Consider the following 23,665-nt stretch of genomic DNA (forward strand, 5'->3'; position numbering starts at 1 on the left):
AGCGTGCAAATATTATGCAAGCTTGCTTAATCACTTCCGGCGAAGATGCAATTGCTGAGTAATGATAAAAGCATGTTTTTTAAGCATCTGCAACGTGTCATATTACACAAATATTGCATGATGCTAATAATATGCAAGCTGTTAATTCACATCCGGTGAAGACGCAAGTGCTGAATAATGGCCACCTTATTATTATTATTATTATTATTATTATTATTATTATTATTATTATGGTTCCAATTTAATACATTTTGAAGTAACATTTATTGGATTGATTAATAATTTAATACATTTTGAAGTAACATTTATTGGATTTATTTTAAGCCATACATTATTACCGAAGCAGTTCGTAATATAGTAATTGCTTCTTCTTCTTCTCATTATTATTATTATTCGTCATAAAGAAGATTAAAGTGTGACCTTATAAATTTGTAATTGAAGTTGGAAATGGGTGAGGGCTGTTTATAATTTGAAATACATACGTCATAACTTAAAGTGTGATGTTATAAATTTGTAATTGAAGTTGGAAAAGGGGGGGGAAATTTGATAAAATTCTAATGTAATAGTAATGTAAATGATAAATAGTAATGGGTAAGGGAAATTCGCAAGTGTTAATTGAAATTGGAATGGGGGAATTATTGATGGCGTAAATGGTTGTACTTTAAGCCAATTGATAAAAAAATTAATCTAGCACACTTGAAAATTAAACACATACATTCTTCTCATATTATTATTATTCCAATGTAATACATTTTGAAGTAAAATTGAGTGGTTTGTTTAGCGTATGTAATACATTATTACCAACATTAAATTCATCAGAATGTGACATTATTATGATTTACAGCAGTAATTGTTGCAGATAAATCAATGTAGATGTATGCGTTGTGTATTGTTACTACGTATGTATAAGTGTGCAAATATTATGCAAGCATGCTGAATCACTTCCGGCGACGATGCAATTGCTGAGTAATAATAAAAATATGTTTTTGAAGCATCTGGAACGTGTTATATTACACAAATATTGCATGATGCAAACATCCGGCGATTGTTCTCTCAGCGTCTTATGTTACACAAATATTGTATTGATTACAAGTAAATAATAGCTATCTGCTATGTGTGCAAATATTATGCAAGGTTGCTAATTTTACATCCGACGATGAAATTGCTGAGTAATGATAAAAAACACGTTTTTGATAATGACCTTGGAGGTAATATGGCTGGATGATGAGGTGAATTATTTAGAAGTGTAATGAAAGAAGTATTACAGTTTGGAATAATTAACATTGAACAAGTTTAGACAGCAGTGGGAGGTGGGGAAGATGATGAATAATACGCTCGAATTTATACAACTATTACACTATCACATATTTTATAAAAGATCTTTGTCAAAAAAAATTTGGTAGTGTAATAGCAGCCATAGCGTTAATAATGTCTCACAATATTTATTTTTAATTTTAATTTAGATGATACTGCATCTCCAGTCTCGGTTTGAGCTGAAGAAGAAGAAATCGCAATTTAAATGCTCTGAGTGTAAAAAACAGTGACCATGATGAAGCGTGGTGAATGTTAAGCTTGATTATGAAGAATGTTCGAATTGTAATAAATGTTCGTTTTGGAAATAGTTTTGCACTGTAATTTCTTCTATGTCTTAACTATCCATTTCCATCCCACATAACCAAAGGGTTGGGTTCGTTTAGAGAATTAACCTATAACACTTTCCTTTCAAATATTAGTAATCCTTTTCCAATATTAAGAATTGGTATATAGGTTTTCAAATATTAATAATCCTAAAGAATTGGTGTATAAGTTGAGATTATTCTAAACATATATGTTACCAGAATATAACATAATTCCAGTGGTAGCTTATTGATTTGGGAGTGGTGGATTTGAAATGTTCATTACATGGTTGTATGATAAAACCTGAGGATGATTGAGAGAATGACAATGATTAAACTGAATCTAGTCATTGGGGATGGGGATGTGCTTGGTAAAAGAAAATAGTAACAACATAAAATTATGCGTATATATTTATTCATAAAAAGAAATACAATGCACTGAGTATTGAAATATATTTTCAGTTAGTGAATCCCAATTGTGATAATGTTTTCACCAAAATTGAAGAAGTAATACATTTTGAGTGGATTGTTTAGTGTATTTAATTTAAGCCATACATTATTACCCACATTAAATTCATCAGAATGTGACATTATTATTATTATTATTATTATTATTATTATTATTATTATTCCAATTTAATACATTTTGAAGTAACATTTATTGGTTTTATTTTAAGCCATATATTATTAGCGAAAGTATGATTTAAAGGAGTTCGTAATATCCACTTAAATTCCAGAGTTGTATAATATTATACTGTATTAAGTGGACCATAAAGAAAGTGAAATTCTAAAGAAAGAGATTGAGTATGACACACGTTGGAATTTATATTCATGCTATGTGATGCAAGCCTGCATTAACATCCCGTGATTGTTTGACGACCACCTGCGATGTATTATATTACACAAATACTGTATGCACATAACAGCTATCTACTATTTTCAACAAATATTATGCTAGCTTGCAATACAGCATGACGTTGCAATAACGCAACAGCATGTCGTTGTAACGTATATGTCGCAAATTACGCATCATGCTGTTGTGTTATTGCAACGATATGCTGTTGCGTTATTGCAACGACGTGCTGTTGCGTTATTGCAACGACATGCTGTTGCGTTATTGCAACGACATGCTGTTGCGTTATTGCAACGTCATGCTGTTGCGTTATTGCAAAGACATGCTGTTGCGTTATTGCAACGTCATGCTGTTGCGTTATTGCAACGACATCCTGTTGCGTTATTGCAACGACATGCTGTTGCGTTATTGCAAAGACATTCTGTTGCGTTATTGCAACGACATGCTGTTGCGTTATTGCAACGACATGCTGTTGCGTTATTGCAACGACATGCTGTTGCGTTATTGCAACGTCATGCTGTTGCGTTATTGCAACGTCATGCTGTTGCGTTATTGCAACGACGTGCTGTTGCGTTATTGCAACGACGTGCTGTTGCGTTATTGCAACGACGTGCTGTTGCGATATTGCAACGACGTGCTGTTGCGTTATTGCAACGACATTCTGTTGCATTATTGCAACGACATGCTGTTGCGTTATTGCAATGTCATGCTGTTGCGTTATTGCAACGTCATGCTGTTGCGTTATTGCAACGACATGCTGTTGCGTTATTGCAACGACATGGTGTTGCGTTATTGCTACGACATGCTGTTGCGTTATTACAACGACATGCTGTTGCGTTATTGCAACGACATGCTGTTGCGTTATTGCAACGTCATGCTGTTGCGTTATTGCAACGACATGCTGTTGCGTTATTGCCACGACATGCTGTTGCGTTATTGCAACGACATCCTGTTGCATATTGCAACGACATGCTCTTGCGTTACTGCAACGACATGCTGTTGCGTTATTGCAACGACATGCTGTTGCGTTATAGCAACGTCATGCTGTTGCGTTATTGCAACGACATGCTGTTTCGTTATTGCAACAACATGCTGTAGCGTTATTCCAACGACATGCTGCTGCGTTATTGCAACGTCATGCTGTTGCGTTATTGCAACAACATGCCGTTGCGTTATTGCAACGACATGCTGTTGCGTTATTGCAACGACATGCTGTTGCGTTATTGCAACGACATGCTGTTGCGTTATTGCAACGAAATGCTATTGCGTTATTGCAACGACATGCTTTTGCGTTATTGCAACGTAATGCTGTTGCGTTCTTGCAACGACATGCTGTTGCGGCTGTTGCGTTATTGCAACGACATGCTGTTGCGTTATTGCAACGACATCCTGTTGCGTATTGCAACGACATGCTCTTGCGTTACTGCAACGACATGCTGTTGCGTTATTGCAACGACATGCTGTTGCGTTATAGCAACGTCATGCTGTTGCGTTATTGCAACGACATGCTGTTTCGTTATTGCAACAACATGCTGTAGCGTTATTGCAACGACATGCTGCTGCGTTATTGCAACTTCATGCTGTTGCGTTATTGCAACAACATGCTGTTGCGTTATTGCAACGACATGCTGTTGCGTTATTGCAACGACATGCTGTTGCGTTATTGCAACGACATGCTGTTGCGTTATTGCAAAGACATGCTGTTGCGTTATTGCAACGAAATGCTATTGCGTTATTGCAACGACATGCTTTTGCGTTATTGCAACGTCATGCTGTTGCGTTCTTGCAACGACATGCTGTTGCGGCTGTTGCGTTATTGCAACGACATGCTGTTGCGTTATTGCAACGTCACGCTGTATTGCAAGCTAGCTTAATATTTGTTGAAAATAGTAGATAGCTATTATGTGCATACAGTATTTGTGTAATATAATACATCGCAGGTGGTCGTCAAACAATCACGGGATGTTAATGCAGGCTTGCATCACATAGCATGAATATAAATTCCAACTTGTGTCATACTCAATCTCTTTCTTTAGAATTTCACTTTCTTTATGATCCAATTAATACAGTATAATATTATGCTACTCTGGAATTTAAGTGGATATTACGAACTGTTCTAAATCATACTTTCGCTAATAATATATGGCTTAAAATAAAACCAATAAATGTTACTTCAAAAGGTATTAAATTGGAATAATAATAATAATAACAATAATAATAATAGTAATAATAATAATAATAATAATAATAATAATCATAATGTCACATTCTGATGAATTTAATGTGGGTAATAATGTATGGCTTAAATTAAATACACTAAACAATCCACTCAAAATGTATTACTTCTTCAATTTTGGTGAAAACATTATCACAATTGGGATTCACTAACTGAAAATATATTTCAATACTCAGTGCATTGTATTTCTTTTTATGAATAAATATATACGCATAATTTTATGTTGTTACTATTTCCTTTTACCAAGCACATCCCCATCCCCAATGACTAGATTCAGTTTAATCATTGACATTCTCTCAATCATCATCAGGTTTTATCGTACAAACATGTAATGAACATTTCAAATCGACCACTCCCAAATCAATAAGCTACCACTGGAATTATGTTATATTCTGGTAACATATATGTTTAGAATAATCTCAACTTATACACCAATTCTTAAGGATTATTAATATTTGAAAACCTATATACCAATTCTTAATATTGGAAAAGTATTACTAATATTTGAAAGGAGTGTTATAGGTTAATTCTCTAAACGAACCCAACCCTTTGGTTATGTGGGATGGAAATGGATGGTTAAGACATAGAAGAAATTATAGTGCAAAACTATTTCCAAAACGAACATTTATTACAATTCGAACATTCTTCATAATCAAGCTTAACATTCACCACGCTTCATCATGGTCACTGTTTTTTACACTCAGAGCATTTAAATTGCGATTTCTTCTTCTTCAGCTCAAACCGAGACTGGAGATGCAGTATCATCTAAATTAAAATTAAAAATAAATATTGTGAGACATTATTAACGCTATGGCTGCTATTACACTACCAATTTTTTTTTGACAAAGATCTTTTATAAAACATGTGATAGTGTAATAGTTGTATAAATTCGAGCGTATTATTCATCATCTTGCCCCCCCTCCCACTGCTGTCTAAACTTGTTCAATGTCAATTATTCCAAACTGCAATACTTCTATCATTACACCTCTAAATAATTCACCTCATCATCCAGCCATATTACCTCCAAGGTCATTATCAAAAACGTGTTTTTTATCATTACTCAGCAATTTCATCGTCGGATGTAAAATTAGCAACCTTGCATAATATTTGCACACATAGCAGATAGCTATTATTTACTTGTAATCAATACAATATGTGTGTAACATAAGACGCTGAGAGAACAATCGCCGGATGTTTGCATCATGCAATATTTGTGTAATATAACACGTTCCAGATGCTTCAAAAACATATTTTTATCATTACTCAGCAATTGCATCGTCGCCGGAAGTGATTCAGCAAGCTTGCATATTATTTGCACACTTATACATACGTAGTAACAATACACAACGCATACATCTACATTGATTTATCTGCAACAATTACTGCTGTAAATCATAATAATGTCACATTCTGATGAATTTAATGTTGGTAATAATGTATTACATACGCTAAACAAACCACTCAATTTTACTTCAAAATGTATTACATTGGAATAATAATAATATGAGAAGAATGTATGTGTTTAATTTTCAAGTGTGCTAGATTAATTTTTTTATCAATTGGCTTAAAGTACAACCATTTACGCCATCAATAATTCCCCCATTCCAATTTCAATTAACACTTGCGAATTTCCCTTACCCATTACTATTTATCATTTACATTACTATTACATTAGAATTTTATCAAATTTCCCCCCCCTTTTCCAACTTCAATTACAAATTTATAACATCACACTTTAAGTTATGACGTATGTATTTCAAATTATAAACAGCCCTCACCCATTTCCAACTTCAATTACAAATTTATAAGGTCACACTTTAATCTTCTTTATGACGAATAATAATAATAATGAGAAGAAGAAGAAGCAATTACTATATTACGAACTGCTTCGGTAATAATGTATGGCTTAAAATAAATCCAATAAATGTTACTTCAAAATGTATTAAATTATTAATCAATCCAATAAATGTTACTTCAAAATGTATTAAATTGGAACCATAATAATAATAATAATAATAATAATAATAATAATAATAATAATAATAATAATAAGGTGGCCATTATTCAGCACTTGCGTCTTCACCGGATGTGAATTAACAGCTTGCACATTATTAGCATCATGCAATATTTGTGTAATATGACACGTTGCAGATGCTTAAAAAACATGCTTTTATCATTACTCAGCAATTGCATCGTCGCCGGAAGTGATTAAGCAAGCTTGCATAATATTTGCACGCTTATGCATTACACAACATATACATCTACATTGATTTATCTGCCACAATTACTGCTCTAAATCATAATAATGTCACATTCTGATGAATTTAATGTTGGTAATAATGTATTAAATATGCTAAACAAACCACTCAAATTTACTTCAAAATGTATTACATTGCAATAATAATAATATGAGAAGAATGTATGTGTTTAATTTACAAGTGTGCTAGATTAATTTTTTTTTTATAAATTGGCTTAAAGTACAACCATTTACGCCATCAATAATTCCCGCATTCCAATTTCCATTTCCCATTACTATTTATCAATTCAATTACCAGTACATTAGAATCTTAATATTTTTTAACAATTACTCAACAATTGGCTTAAAGTACAACCAGTTTCAGGACATCCATTGGACAGCTGGCCATTATTCAGCACTTGCGTCTTTACCGGATGTGAATTAACAGCTTGCATATTATTTGCATCATGCAATATTTGTGTAATATGACACGTTGCTTCAAAAACATGCTTTTATTATTACTCAGCAATTGCACCACCGGATGTGAGATTGCATAATATTTGCACATCATTGTGTAGATGAAATCTCAGACATGTATGAACTTGTGTATTTCTACTATACAAACTTGTATGAACATATGTAATTCAAATCATTACGTTACGCCCCAACCTGCACTTGTGAATGACGTCACACTTTAAGTTATGCCGTGTGTATTTCAAATTATTACCCCCCTCCCCCATTTCCAACTTCAGCCACAACAAGTGTGCTAGATTAATTTTTTTTATCCATTTATGTCCCACATTCCAACACCCATTCCCCAATCAATTAAATTACCGTTACATTAGAATCTTAAAAAAAAAGAATGTATGTGTTTAAGTGTGATAGATTAATTCTTCGCCGGATGTGACCTTGCATAATATTTGCACACATAGCAGTTTTCAAACATGTATGAACTTGTGTCTTTCACCTGAGAACAATTGCCGGATATGACTCAGCATAATATTTGCACATATAGCAACATTGATGAGATAAACATGTATGAACTTGTCATGCCATTACATACCTGCACGTCACACTTTAACCTTGAACTCTTAGATTGCCATTTATGACGTTACGCCCCTTTCTTACGTCATAATTTCCACATTGAGGAGCTAAACATGTCATGCCATTACATACCAGCATGACGTCACACTTTAACCTTGAACTCTTATGACGTAATTTAAGTTACGCCCCTTTCCTACGTCATACTTTAAGCCCCCCACATTGAGGAGATAAACATGTATGAACTTGTCATGCCATTACATACCTGCATGACGACACACTTTAACCTTGAACTCTTATGACGTAATTTAAGTTACGCCCCTTTCCTACGTCATAATTTAACCCCCCACCCCTTCCGTGACGTCATACTTTAGCCACGCCCATGATGCCATACTTTGGCCACGCCCACTTCTGATGTCATTCTTTGGTCCCGCCCACTTCTGACGTCACTTGCCACGCCCACCTAAAGCCTGTTACTCCCTACCTCCACCCTACCGCCAGCCTACCTCCAGAGTTACCCGTCATTTCTTATCTACTGTAGCTAAAGAAGCATAAAAATGTTCCTCATTCATAGTGTTATAAACTTAACGCGTAAATATTAGTATCAACAAATCCTCGTAACACCTGTTAACAGTTGTAGAAGAAGTGTTAGGTGAGCTTTTGTTCCTAATTTTAGGTTACTTTTTATAAAAGATTTAATGTAGTATAATATACCCCAAATCCTATTTTGATCAAAGGTTTTTGATAAAATATTTTATCATATTCTTTGTTAAAGAACTTTGATAATGTAATAGCAGCCTTAACTGCAGTGTACCTGACTGAACTGTTTACCAATGTTTACAACAAAATGTGCGAGTTGGTACTGTTCTCAGCAGTCATGGAATGAAATGGAATGGAACAGCATTTACGGAAAAGTGACACAATGACCCCGCACTGCATCTGTCACGATCTATTGCGCTAACCCTAAAGCTAGGCGCAATCCCACACCAGCTGACTACACTAAGGTTCGCTGCCCCTGGCCCCTAGGCCAGCCCCCTCCGAGCATCGCCAGCCGGCAATCGAGGAATGCTATGAAATGATGACGAAATGGAGAAATGTTGACGGAAATAAGTAAATGCCCAATATGGAGGAAAATGGAAGAACCCCGAGATAAACTCCAACTGCGACCTTGTGCACCACAAAAGTCACTATATTTTTCAATGAAAAATCCTAGACCAGTCTGGGACTCGAATCTGGGCCACCTGCATGACAGGCCGGAGCTCCGACACTCAGTCACCGCAGGAGCAGGCCTATCCCAACAGTCATACTCTGTATGAAGGTGAACAAACTGTGGATGAAGTACCGTACTATTCCTGTAATTCATGCTATCTCGTAATTCAATCATATGGAATTTTCTCATGAAATTAAAGAAAAGCGCATATACTTAAATATTTCAAGGAAAAATTATATATAAAATTTGTTTTGTTTAACGATATAGTAAATACCAGTATGTTGAAACTTGAATAGCCTGACTAGAATATTGCATTGCGACAAGTTGTGCATACTTCGGATCACTAATTTTAAAATACCATAGCAACTGTACAACGGAATATGAAATATGGGCTGCCGGTAATTTCTAGGCCCTTCTCGCTTTTCAGAATACCTGAAAATGTCGGGACAACAAATCACGATATTCGATCCATATTGCAAGCTTCAAAAATTCAAATTATGGTTTATTTAACGCCGCTCGCAACTGGAGAATATATATCAGCGTCGCCGGTGTGCCGGAATTTTGTCACGCAGGAGTTCTTTTACATGCCAGTAAATCTACTGACGTGAGACTGTCGCATTTAAACACACTTAAATACTACCGACCGGGCCGGGATCGAACCCGCAACCTCGAGCATTCAAGCTTCAAATTAGAGGTCATAAAGCAGTCATGTCAATTGATGCCCATAGGTGCGAGCGCGCGCTTTAGAACTCAGAAGAGCCTGAGCGCTTTAAAGTGAAAAGGAAAGAGACAGACGAAAGAGGTAGTATATGCCGCTTGGTCGAGCTATATACAGGGATGGCCAGCACTGATTCAATGCATAATGGACAGAGTACTTATTAAAACTGTATCCACGTTAATTTTTAGATTTGTCTCAGAAGTATAAGTGCATAATAAGAATGTAAGATTTAATTTTAATGCTGATTTTTCACAAGCTTGTTTTTTTATTCAAAAATAATATTTTCTCATCTTTTTATAGGAAAGTGAAAGTTTCAGATATAGGCCTATTTATTTTTTAGCCTTACAGATACTGAAACAATGTTTTCGTAAATCTAATATACCGTAACTTAAAGGAGCAGTCCGCGATAAAATTCGAAATTTTGATTATATTATAGGATGTTTACCTAAGTAATCCTTAGATTAACGGCGTTTATCTCATCTCTCTACGCCTTTTAGTTTGTGAAATATTAAAGGTCTTACTGCAAGCTCTGACGTTATAACCACTGATCGCTTCATAAGACTGCATTGCAGTTCCGTTTGACATATAATGTAGACCGAGTAAATACAAATTCATGTTACAGTCAGTTATTATTAACTCACTTAGGACCTATCACATGCATATACTGTAATAGTAATAGTAATAATAATAATAATAATAATAATAATAATAATAATAATCATAATAATAATAACTTACCCAAACTCTATCCCATTTTAAATCCCGTGTACAATGCATTCTGTTATTAGAACGACTTGGGTCTGATAAGGGTTCAAACTGAAAAGGTTTAATATTTTGATCAATTATAAGTATTATAACCTAAGTCAACGTCTTCACTGAGTGAGTGAATGTATGCGAGACGTGAAATATTCGTTATGAAGGGACTACAGATACGTGTTTATCTCACGTCAGCAATAAATTAGTACATGGTTTATGTTATTCTATTGCACCATAGTTGTTGAGTCACACGGTTTAAGCACCGGGGCTGTGTTTGAGAGAACTCTAAAACATGTGCATCATCGAATTGCAGTAGTGGATAACCACGAGCTACTTCCAACACATTTATCTGTAATTATATCTTCTCTCCACGCGTTTTCCTTCCTGCTGTACGTTTTCTTTTCCACCCATCATTTAGTGACTTTAGGGTACTGGAGTCTGGAGCCAGTTACATCTATTTTCAGTTGTAATTATGGCCCACTATCGCAATCATAGTTCTTGTTACTATTCCATCATATGGAAAGTATTTTCTCATAGGAATGTAAACCAATCTCTCGTTATGATATGATTCAAGTTTGCTGGTGTGACAAAACTGATTAGTCTGCTTTAAGTCTTTTAAAGTGCAGGGTTGCATACAACATTTTTCAGAGCATTGTAATCGTTGGGTCCAGGTTCGATCCATTCCCTCTCGCTGTTGTATGGGTGAATGTGTGAACATTTTTTATATGTCTTTGTTCGTGTACCTATATTACAAATATGATTTAATACAGAAATGAATCTGTCTTCTAAGTCGTCAGAATCACCTTCACATGTAGCACATAACCACCATGAGTGATTTATGATGCTGTCTTTCCATATTTGTATTTTCTCATATGTTTTTTGCGGCGGCTTTAAGGTTTTTAGATAAGCTTTTTGCAATGTGCCAAATGTCAAACTGATGGTCCACCATTCATATTTGGTCCTCATGAATTTCCTAATTCCTCTATTGCGGTCCGACAGTGAGAGGGTAATGTTCATTTTTTCTTTTAGGGGATCTAGAACTTTTTCGCATGCTGCTTTTTCAAGATTGTCTACAATTAGGCCCTTTTGCAGAACTATGAAGTCTATAACATTATCTGAATCGAGGTCCATTACACTGTAAGTCACATATTTTGCACTGTAATCAGGTGAGTCAAATTGGTCATCACCGCGATTCGCATGTTTTTATCTTTTAGGGAATTGATAAGTTGTTCACGAATGTGAAAATAACTACACCTACTGTTGGTTCTACGAATTTCGAAATTATTTTATAAAATGTTGTCTTGCCGATGAAATATAGTTGTAAAGTTTTTGAAAAATTTTCAAACAATTTGTACCTTATACCTGATGAATTAGAATTTGAAGTTTCTTCTTCTATTTGAAAATATTTGTCTAGGTCAGTTTATGACTCACTCACATCTGATTCACCACACACATTTCTTAGCGTATCGCACCCTATCTCACACTGCACAGCTTTGTTTATATTAGGTTTCTGTGAATTTTCAGCCTCATCGAGAACTATACATACGTCAATATTTTCAGCTATAGGCGCATCACTGCAACTTGCTATTACTTCTTCGACGATCTTTTTTTCATTTATAAGCAGAGGAGCGCTTAGTATGAGAACTATCTTGGGAAGATTCTCCTTTCAAAAATAAGGGACAGCAGTTTTCTTCATTTTCATAGAAGTTCTATTGTCTTTCATTAAACGTCTTTTTAATACACACGATTCTTCAAAATTAATTTCATGGAAATGATGAGAACACACAACAGCAGTTTTCGATGGTGTAAAATCTTTTCTGTTGATTTTCTTCGCCCATGTTTTAAATATTTGCGGTGACTTTTCTTTGCTAGGAAATACATGAAATGATACCCCTTCTCCATGTTCTGCTTTTGTTCTTCCCTCTGAACACGAAAAATCACAACACCACGGCATTTTAAACTGTATTACGATACAATTTTTTCTCTTTAGTTTACTGTAGTTCAAAGTCATTCATATAAAAGAAAATAGCCCTACATAAAACCACAACGTTGGTATGTGCTGTTTTATGATTAAATGAAAAGCAAAATATAACTTCACTCAATCACAACTAAGTCCGAAATTCTGTTCACGTGTATTACGGCGCGAGAAGATTATTTAATACAAAGCGCTGCACTCGGGATGTTATCGGCCTACTACGCAATCACACTAGTTCAGTGGCTGTGACGTCATAAGTATTTGTGCGGAGTCAGTAACTCAAGAACCATGCTTCGCATTGACATGCGGTAAATTACATTCTACTTAGATTGAAAAACGTGTTTGATTAAAGCCAACTTAATTTTATCGCGGACTGCTCCTTTAAATACGTATTACTGAAGATAGTGTATTACAAATTTTGAAAATATTCACATGGAAAATCTTTGTAAGGAAATGAATTAACAAAGCAATTACTGTTCCATCATAAACAAAAGATATGTGCCCATGTGTTGTAAAAATGTCAGCTCTATAGCTTCAGCAGGTTTCGAGAAAATAATTTAATATCCTGATGATAGGAAGTTGGTCACCAGTATCACCTTAAAAGCATAACGCGATAAGAGTTTTGTTATGGAATATTAGTTACATTTAAAACATATACAGTACCTAGGAAACTTTGCTTTGTGCTATAATATTGTTTTGATTAGTTTGTTGATTACTTTTATAAGGCTAAACATACTATCAATATCAATTCCAACTTATCATGCCATACTCAATTTCCTTTTTTGGGAATTATGTCTTTCATCCACTTAGTAGAGTATAGTTGTAGTACTATGGAATTTATGTGAATATTTGTTCTTAACTCTTTATTATGTTATTACCGTTTAAAACACAACTGCAATATTAAGAAATTGGTATTAATACTTTTGTTTTACAGAAAGAAGCCATATAAAAATAACGACATACAATTTCACGTTCCGTTTGAAGTTTGTACATCACTGTTTTCTTAATCCAACAGGCTGCTTATTCCTCCTTCCATACCTAGCGCTTGATGCCCGCGCACGACGTCAAGGTAAGAAAAATGCGCTTGCTTTGACATCACTGTCATAGAGTATGCAGATAAGTATGGCAACAGAGCAGCTGGACGCGAATTCACAGTTCCAGAATTCATTTTAATTCCCTTGCTTAAATCGCGCACTGCTAATTTAAAATGCAATATTATTGTAAAAACGTGTGTGAATTGCGCTAGTAAATAGTCTACGGTAGAGCCCATTCGGTGAGTACAACATATTCTTACTACAAGAAAATCTAATGTGTCGATGTTCCACGTGTAAGAGTGGGGCGAACAAGATGAATGCAAGCATATTTTCATTTCACATACAGCGAGTGTAACAACTTCAACCAGGACATGAAGCCAGTCGATTAGAATTTTGTAGGTGGGTAAATACTAATCGCCGAGTAATTCCATTAATACTCTTCACCGATGAAACTACCTTCTCCCGTGCCGGTATCAACACCCATAACTCGCATCGGTGGTCCGACGAAAATCCACATGCCGCTGTTTAAAACACATTTACAACATCAGCTCTCTGTAAACAAGTGGTGCAGTAGAAGATGGTTGATCTGCCTACCTCTTCATGCGAACCAATAAAAATAGAGAGTTTATAGTTATGTATTATGCTGATTCCACTCATCTCTTCACGACAAAATTTATACATTCTATGTACAATAAATACGCTCACTTTATAGATATATTTTGATGATTCTGTCCAGTCATTTATCTGAACTACAAAAATACTCACTTTGTATATATTCATATATATACACATACACTGATTTTCTGTCAAACCGTTCATCCGAAACAATAGACTTTGGCTTCAGAATCCTATATAAAGAATGTGCAACCAAAACATATTTTTTCTAACGAACCATTATTTTCGGATTAATTAATTTCCGCAATGAAACCTCTGTAATGTATTCGTTTCATGAAAGCAGTAATTTAAATTTTGGATTAGCGAAGGCGACATTTTACATAGTCAAACTTTATACGGGTTTCCGCCTACTATAAATATACCAACATCTTACAACTGAAAGGCCAAATTTAACAGAACTCCATCTATCCAGTATGAAAATTATTAATACTTTCTCAATTGTACACAAATATATTTATGTGCTTTTAAAATCAAAAGTTCTGATTAATTAACTTAGAAATTATTAAATACGATAGGCCTCATCCTGTAACAGATTGGTTGGCCTTTTTACACAGTAACTTTAACAAGACACCTCTGATTTATCGAGAAACTTCTGGAGAAATACCACTTTTCATAAGTAACCAAGTGTTCGCCGGCGTGGGATTAATCAAGCAAGAGGCGTTATGGCCCCAGCAAGATGGTGCACCGCTATGCCAGGACTCACCAGGGCTCAAGCCTTTACGAGAGTTATTCGTCGCATCGTCCCAGAACACATATTTCCCGGCAAATCGGCGTACCCTGGCCGCAAATTTCGCCCAACCTCTCCGTATTTGACTACTTCTTATAGGATTACTTTTAAGACCTTGAAACAATTGACGACCTGAAGCATGACACTTCACAAGCAATCGCCATTTTTATTATTATTATTGGGTTATTTTACGACGCTGTATCAACATCTAGGTTATTTAGCGTCTGAATGATATGAAGGTGATAATGCCGGTGAAATGAGTCCGGGGTCCAGCACCGAAAGTTACCCAGCATTTGCTCGTATTGGGTTGAGGGAAAACCTCGGAAAAAACCTCAACCAGGTAACTTGCCCCGACCGGGATTCGAACCCGGGCCACCTGGTTTCGCAGTCAGACGCGCTGACCGTTACTCCACAGGTGTGGACTATCGCCATTTTTAACGAGAAAATGTTGGGAAGAGTGACACGAAACTTCAGGGAGAGACTTCAAGTATATACGCAGTTCTGGCTGACTGGCTTTTCGAGGGCTGAACACGGTACGGTTCCATACACTTAGGCACGTTTTGGACCATTGTACGCTCTATACATGCGTTGATTGTCCAATTCCGACAGGTAATATGGGTGGCATTCGTGAATCCGACATTCACAGGTGGGCCACTCTGCCACAGCTGACAAAGTCAGGTCCCGTTTCGCGGACGAGTAGCCTGATAAGCCCAAGAAACCCGGAGCCCCAAGCTCTTTGTGATCAGCCGACGCTGTCAGGTGGGACAGCCTGCCTCAGCCTCAGATAAAGCCAGGTCCCGTCCGCATACAAGTAGCCTGATTAGTTCCAGGGGCCCGGAGCCCCAAGTCCTTCCTATATCAGCATCGGAAACACCAGCCTATTTTTACTATTGCAGATGATATAGGAAATGAGGGGGAGGTGGACAGTGTTGGTGGAATGATAGAGGGATACGGGAGTATATCGAGAAAAATCCCTGGAACGTCTGCTTTGTCCACCACAAATTTCATCACGATCTGAACGGGGATCGAACCCAGGTCGTCTGGATGGAAGACCAGCACGCTAGCGCTTCAGCCACTGACGCGGCGTAAGTGTACAGTTACCTGCGGTGGATGAGTGGTCACGTAGGCGTACCGGTCAGGTCTGATGGCGAACAAAGTCCCAGTTGGGTTTTTTCTCGGGGTTCTCCAGTTTTCCCCACACTAGGCATCAACATCATTCCGTCACTATTTCTCCATTTCGTCAACATCCCATAGCATTCCCCGATCGCTGGCTGGCGACGCACGGAGGGGGCTGTCCTAAAGACGAGAAACCTGGATACGTAGTGAACCTTAGTGTAGTCATTCGGTGTGAGTTTGAGAGTGCGTCTAGCTTGGTAGTTAGCGTAATAGATAGTAACAGGTCGCAGATCATGCCTTACCCCTCCGTCCTGGTTCTTTATTAAGGAGTTGACTCACGAGTCACGGAATTCCAAACACTGCGTTAAGATAAATCAAAATGGCACACAGTAGACATCCTACACAGACACTTTATTTCTTCGTGTTTACTTAATTAAACAGAAATCTGTCGTGATATGTTTCTTATTAAACAAAAGCGTTTCTTTATTCTTCTCGTAGCCAATAATACGTAGATCAATCGTACTTTTGTACGGTAAGTAGGAAAATTGTTTGAACAACCATACACATTTATTTGTAGTCCGGTCTTTTTTCAATATTTAGTGTATTTTAAGTTTTACCGGAAATTTTATACTCCGAACACATGATCTAATTTATCTATAGTATACCTTTTATGTAACTAATAATATTTGTGTAATAGTTCGATGTGTTGGATGTCTAAATGCTTTTAAACAATACAAACAAATTATCACCTTTATTTTGTATATTTGCAACTGTTCTTTTATATTTACTTGGATTGGTTTCGTTAATAGAAACATATCAAAGGAAAAAAAAAACAACACACACATACATTCATAGTGTTCTATCAAATGGCAGGTCTTCCGCTGAAAATCCAGCATTCTTCGATCTTTCCTATTATCGGCCTTCCTCTTAGTCTCGGCATATGATCCATTACGTATCTTTATGTAGTCTATCATTTGATATCATCTTCTGCCCCGAAATCTTCTCTCGTTCACCATTCGTACCAGTGCATCCTTCAGTAGGCAGTTTCTTCTCAGCCAGTAACGCAATCAATTCCTTTTTCTCTTCCTAATCAACTTCAGCATCATTCACGAATTCATTTCTTATTCTGTCTGTTCATTTCACACGCTTCATCATTCTCCATATCTACATCTCAAATGCTTCTAATCGCTTCTCTTCATTTCTTCGCAATGCCCATGTTTCTGATCCATACAATGCCATATTCCACACACAGTACTTCACTAGTCTTTTCCCTAGTTATCTTTTCAGAGGTTCGCAGAAGATGCTCTTTCTATTAAAAGCTTCCTTTGTCTTTGCTATTCTCCTTTTAACTTCCTGGCAGCAGCTTATGTTACTGCTTATAGTACACCCAAAGTAAACGATCATATAAATTTGATTTATTGCAAGTTTCAAATGTTTGGTACTTAATAAATACCAAAATCCTCTCACTTCAATTTCGCCAATTTCCAGTTAATTCATTTTTAACATTAGAATAATAATCTTCTAGATCTGTTGATTATAGTTATATTTCATTTAATGTTTTGAAATTAATTTCTTTCACCTCTTTGCCCTGTTATTATAACCTTCAATGATTGATTTCTAGCAGCGCTTCCTAGTTTCTCTATTACATTTTCGAAAAAAATCTGGCACTTTTTATGTCCATGTCTCAAGTCTCTATTGATGTACCTCTTCTTCCTTTTTTGCAGTACGTTTAGTAGTATTTATTTATTTATTAAATATGCCATTAGAAAAAGGAATTTTTTGTTTATCTTTCTTTCTTTGTTTAATGAATGTAGTATATTGTGTAAAATTTCTGCAAAATAAACTTCCGTTATTATTGGATGTGGTTCCATTGACTAGAAGGAATCGTATATGCTTTCAACACGACGGAGCACCTGAAAATTATACTGTAGCCGTCATGTAACACATTATCTAAATCACACTTCCACTGAACGATGAATCGGCTGCAGTAGTATCAGTGTCTCCAAATCTGACTCCATTGGATTTTGGTTTGTGAGGATGGACGAAAAACGACGTCTACAAAGAACGAGACGATGTATTTTTGATAAAAGTACATTAAGACGAACTCAAGAAAATAAAAAGGACTAAGACCGCTATAGTTGCAAAGTGTATTGAGCTTAATGGTGGGATTATACAAAAATAAATTATATTTCCTGTCAATTTTAGTATATACAGGGTGTTTCAAAAAAACGGGGCATAATTTCAGGTATGTATTTCCCACATGTAGACAATCAAAATAGTTCATTACAACATGTGTCCGGAAATGCTTCATTTCCGAGTTATGGCCTTCACAACATTGAAATTCACCGGAACGTTTTTCTTTCCGCAGGTCGTTGTCATTGCAGAAAACGTTCAAAATGTCCACCTCCTGCTTGAATACAGACCTCACATCGATGTCTCATTGACCTGCGAACACGATCCCAAACTCCAGGAGTATTGCGTATGTCCTCAGAACATGCCACAATTCGATTCCGAAGGGATTCCAAATCAGGCACCGGAGACGAATAAACCAATGATTTTAAATGGCCCCACAAGTAGAAATCGAGAGGGTTCAGATCAGGTGAGCGTGGAGGCCAAGCAATTGGGCCACCTCTACCTACCCATCGATCAGGAAACCTTCGATCCAAGTACCGGCGAGCCGTACGAATGAAGTTTGCAGGAGCGCCATCATGAAAGAAGTGAATGTGTTGACGATTGATCAGTGGAGTGTCTTCTAAAACATGAGGTATGGTTCCGGTGAATTTCAATGTTGTGAAGGCCATAACTCGGAAATGAAGCATTTCCGGACACATGTTGTAATGAACTATTTTGATTGTCTACATGTGGGAAATACATACCTGAAATTATGCCCCGTATTTTTTAAACACCCTGCATATATACATATATATATACAACATATACATACAGTCAGTCAATAAATACAAACAATAATGTACTTATCGTTGTATAACACTTCTTATTACAGCTTCCTATGCGTCAGATTCAAATAGCTGTATTTCCGCATTCTCTGACAATCAGTCGTCAGGGAAGACAGGGTAGACGTCGTCTACCCAAAAGTCACGAAATAATTCATACTATAGATAACTATTGTAATTATCTTATATATTCCTTTTCAATTTCTGTCCAGATTTCTTGTAACTTCTGATAAAGTTAATAAAATTCCGTGTAATCTATTTTGGGACCCTCAGAAATAAGTTTTCTGCAGCCATGGTGGAAACTGCATGTGGGGTAGACAGAACACAATTTGTCTCTCCTGTCTGCTTCAGTCTCGTAGTTGGACCAGAGTACCAGCTATGGTTTCGTTTTGAAAACGTGCGCGAGCAGGATCACCTTCTTCCCTCATAAACAGAACATAACATAGCCTGCTCGCAGATGGCTATACATCTCTATCCCAATTTATATACTGCAACGATACGATAGTGTGTCCTTCCCGTGAGTGTTGTTTCTTATGGTGTGCTGAAGTTTTGAACTATCTCTATCAAGCATGGAAAGCGGTCAGGTGATGATCGTCATGAAAAATGTGACTTCTGGCTCTGTTAGTTTTCCTAAAACAACTTTTTGTTGTCTTTCACATTGAGCAGAAGTTGAACTTAAGTCTAAATTAGACAGAAATGTGACTAGAAGATGTCAAATTACTTGGTACTCTAAATATAGGTGGATATGTTATTCTGAGCAGGTGAAGAACCTTGGAGTCATACTGGTATTTCCCCAGTAAAAATATTTTCGAGTAAAAGCTATAAAGTATGCAAGGAGGAAGATATATGAAAAATGCAGAAATGTTCCATATGTTGGGAAAAACAATAGAACACTGACGGAAACATCATCCTTAGAAGCTGTTAGACATAATGAAAATGTGACAGAATAGATGATGTAATGTTGATGTAGATCACACTGTTGATGTAGTATGACACCTCAAATAAATTAGCCTTTAGAGTAAATCAATAAGCTCAAGAATCAATAAATAAATACAGTTATTTAGAAACCCTAGACAAAATGGCAATAGAAGCCTTCCATGAAAGACCAACTTCAAGGCAGTTGTTTTTAAAGGCACATCTACAGATATTCAAAACGATTTGATAGTCTGTCACTAATGCTTTAAGAGAAAAAAAAATTATTGTTCTCGGAATGATTTAGATTTTTTGCGTCTACCCATACTTTTTCGTTACGTTTCGCCACTGCTAACAATGTTTAAACGAACATTTTTATTCAGTCACAAACATGAATACAACTTGCATTAACAATGACTATTCTTTCTAAAATACAATGTGTATATGTGCTACTCGTCCGTTATAAATTGACCGGTGTTGATTCAACGAACCAGCAGAGTGCGTCATACCCATGAATGGTTGGTCCCTTCAATATCCCGCGCTCTGTAATCGCCTATGATACCTTGTATACGATAGTAGCGACATCAATGGTCAGCGGCCATGTAATATTGAACGCGTAATATGTATAAAAGTGCAAACATCTATTATTTTAGTCCCACTGAGGAGACAGACACGTGTTGGGGACTGTCCTCGCACGTAGGCCGCTTGAGCGATTGTACTACACGGGATGAAATGATGACCCTAAGAACCCGACGCTACAGATTCCCCTATGGGCCGCCCCAGAACTCCCCTACAGCCTGCAGAATTCCTTTACCTTTCCGCGTAGACCTCACCAAGTTTCCTCGACCCCGGTCCCATGAGCTACCATGAGCTCAGGGGAGAGCCCAGGCGACACAACACTACCACATACCACAGAGCTCAAGTTCGGTGGCGGCCCGCAGCCGGCTCTATATCGGCGCAAGCCCGAAACATGAGAAAGAAAATGAGATTATAAAAGGCGGGAAGTGTAATTATGAATGCCCTCGCACGTAGGCCGCTTGAGCGATTGTACTACACGGGATGAAATGATGACCCTAAGAACCCGACGCTACAGATTCCCCTATGGGCCGCCCCAGAACTCCCCTACAGCCTGCAGAATTCCTTTACCTTTCCGCGTAGACCTCACCAAGTTTCCTCGACCCCGGTCCCATGAGCTACCATGAACTCAGGGGAGAGCCCAGGCGACACAACACTACCACATACCACGGAGCTCAAGTTCGGTGGCGGCCCGCAGCCGGCTCTACATCGGCGCAAGCCCGAAACATGAGAAAGAAAATGAGATTATGAAAGGCGGGCCGTGTAATTATGATGGCGAAATGAGTACGAGGTCCAACGCCGAAAGTTACGTAGCAATCAGGCTCCATTTGGTTAAGGGAAAATCGCGGAAAAACCTCAACAAAGTAACCTGTCATAACCGGGATTTGAACCCGGGGCCGTTCGTTTCACAGTCAGGCATGGTAACTGTTACTCCACAGCGGTGGATAATGTACAAGTATGCAGCGTGAGTACTGTTTTTTATCTCTGTTGCTTACAAGTGAAGCAAAAAGATATGTAAATGCAGTTGTCTTCAAATTTATATCCTGAATCTCTTGACATGACTGCAAAGTTACATCGAATTAAATATTTGATAAGTCGATGAGTTAAAAGACCCTGTCACAGAGGAGGCTAACTCATAGCAGAAAAGAGTATCACTTGTTACTGGTAGGCAGCTTATAACTGTAATAGTAGATGATCAAGACAGTTTCTTTGTCGCATATAAAGAGATGGTATTTGATATTTTAAAATAATTTTTACAACCAAAAATCTCCACGTGAGAAATTGAACACAGCCAAAAAATTCCACACGTAGTCAGCTCACTGTCTCAACACCATTTAATTACAGCTATTGTGCAATGCTCATATGCTCACCTTCCGCAAGCACAATTCCACATGGCTGTTGAGCTCCTCCACGCTACCTTGGACCCGTTCATTGCACACAGGGCACATTGCTTCATCTGCTTTCCTTTTTCTGTTCTTTATTCGCAGTCTCCCTTGCCGATTCGCTTTGATCCTTTGATACGTCTGGAACAAACGAACAAAAATGAGTCACAAATGTTGCAGCAAAGACTTTCTTACAAATAAGTACGTATAACAAATACCTGTGATTTACTAGTTATGGCATATTACTACAGTATGAGATACTTCAGTATGTTCAACACTGGTAATGTCGATTTCAGTCCAAATGTTTCTATAAGAGAGTTGGTTTCCCCAATGCACAGCGCAACGAAATGAGTAGTAGCTACCGTTCCAAAATTTGAAAAACAAATAGTTGAGTCGGATGACATAAGTTATCGTTGAATTTCTACGTACCGTAGCATAAATTGAAAACAAATATTTCAATATAAATCGATTCAAATAAAATTTTGTGAGAGCTTGTTATTAAACACGCCCTGATGCTGTCACATCAGTAAAGACCAATGACGTTATAATTACTTAGGTAAAGACTACGTTTGGTCACCGATTGAAGAATAGGTTAGAGGTACTATGGGGTATAGACGAAAGCACATGATCACGACATTCGTTACAGTCAGCACAGATGATAATTGTAAAAGAGTGCCGATGGCAACACGGTAAGGTGTCGATTATTAGTCTGACAGAAATTATCTTTGTCGATCTGTATAGGAAATATATAACAAGATAATAAACACACAAGCCACAACCCACCCCACCTCACCTGACTCGAATATAATTAGTAAAGGTTTGCATGTTTTGGTGGACGAGGGTCAAACCAATACACACATCGATGTATCACATTCTACATGATGTATGCACAAGTAACTTCTTGCGATATTCAAAGAAGTTTCCCGAGTTAAAATCACTGTTTATCCGAAAGAAGAAAATATTTTAAAATGTATGTCTATTCATTCATCGTAGGCTTAATTGAAGAAGGCTGCTGTATATAATAGCCATAAAATGTATTGTTTTTATGTTTGAACACCGTTTCTAGTTTATTTGATTGTTGTGAAAGTTCTCCAATGTTTTGTTTATTACTGAAAGTTTTGCAATGAATTGTTTATTACATTTATGATGTACTATGCAGGCCTATTACTTTTTTTTAATTATAAACAATCAGGTATGTTTTTCTTATAATATAAACAATAACCATTTCCTAAAACAGTATTTTGCATATGAACACTTAACTTCTTTCGTGAGGTGACTGTACAAGTTTATACATTCCCAGTATCAACAGTTGGCTCTTTGCCGTATCGATCTCCTCACGATCGACGGTCTGGATCCAATGTTATACTGAATGAGAATGTTGTGAATCGCGCTCCGTAACAAAATTTACTGAGCATGCGCAGTATGTTATAACTGAAACTTGGAAAATTCAGATGATCCAAATTTTTTTTCTCGAATTGTACCTACATAACTTACAACCAGCGTTAATTTCAACTCAGCGCTGCGTGGTCGAAATTTGTAAATTACCGTTGCTACGCATACGAAAGCCCAGCGGGCGGACCATTTTCGACTGATACTCCCAATAAGTAATAAAGGATGGGGCGTGAGATTTTGGCAATCTTCATATTAG

General features: G+C 36.9%; 1 protein-coding gene across 1 annotated transcript in view; it reads right to left on the minus strand.

Moving 5' to 3' along the window:
- The window catches only part of LOC138707733 (E3 ubiquitin-protein ligase Rnf220-like), a 137,650-nt gene that overhangs the window by 95,119 nt on the left and 18,866 nt on the right, over positions 1 to 23,665 (minus strand). The window contains exon 3 of the mRNA XM_069837598.1: positions 22,006 to 22,158. Coding sequence (XP_069693699.1) covers positions 22,006 to 22,158 — 153 coding nt within the window. The remainder of the gene's footprint in view (positions 1 to 22,005; positions 22,159 to 23,665) is intronic.

This window comes from Periplaneta americana, chromosome 10 (genome assembly GCF_040183065.1).
Source record: "Periplaneta americana isolate PAMFEO1 chromosome 10, P.americana_PAMFEO1_priV1, whole genome shotgun sequence".
Classification (NCBI taxonomy): domain Eukaryota; kingdom Metazoa; phylum Arthropoda; class Insecta; order Blattodea; family Blattidae; genus Periplaneta; species Periplaneta americana.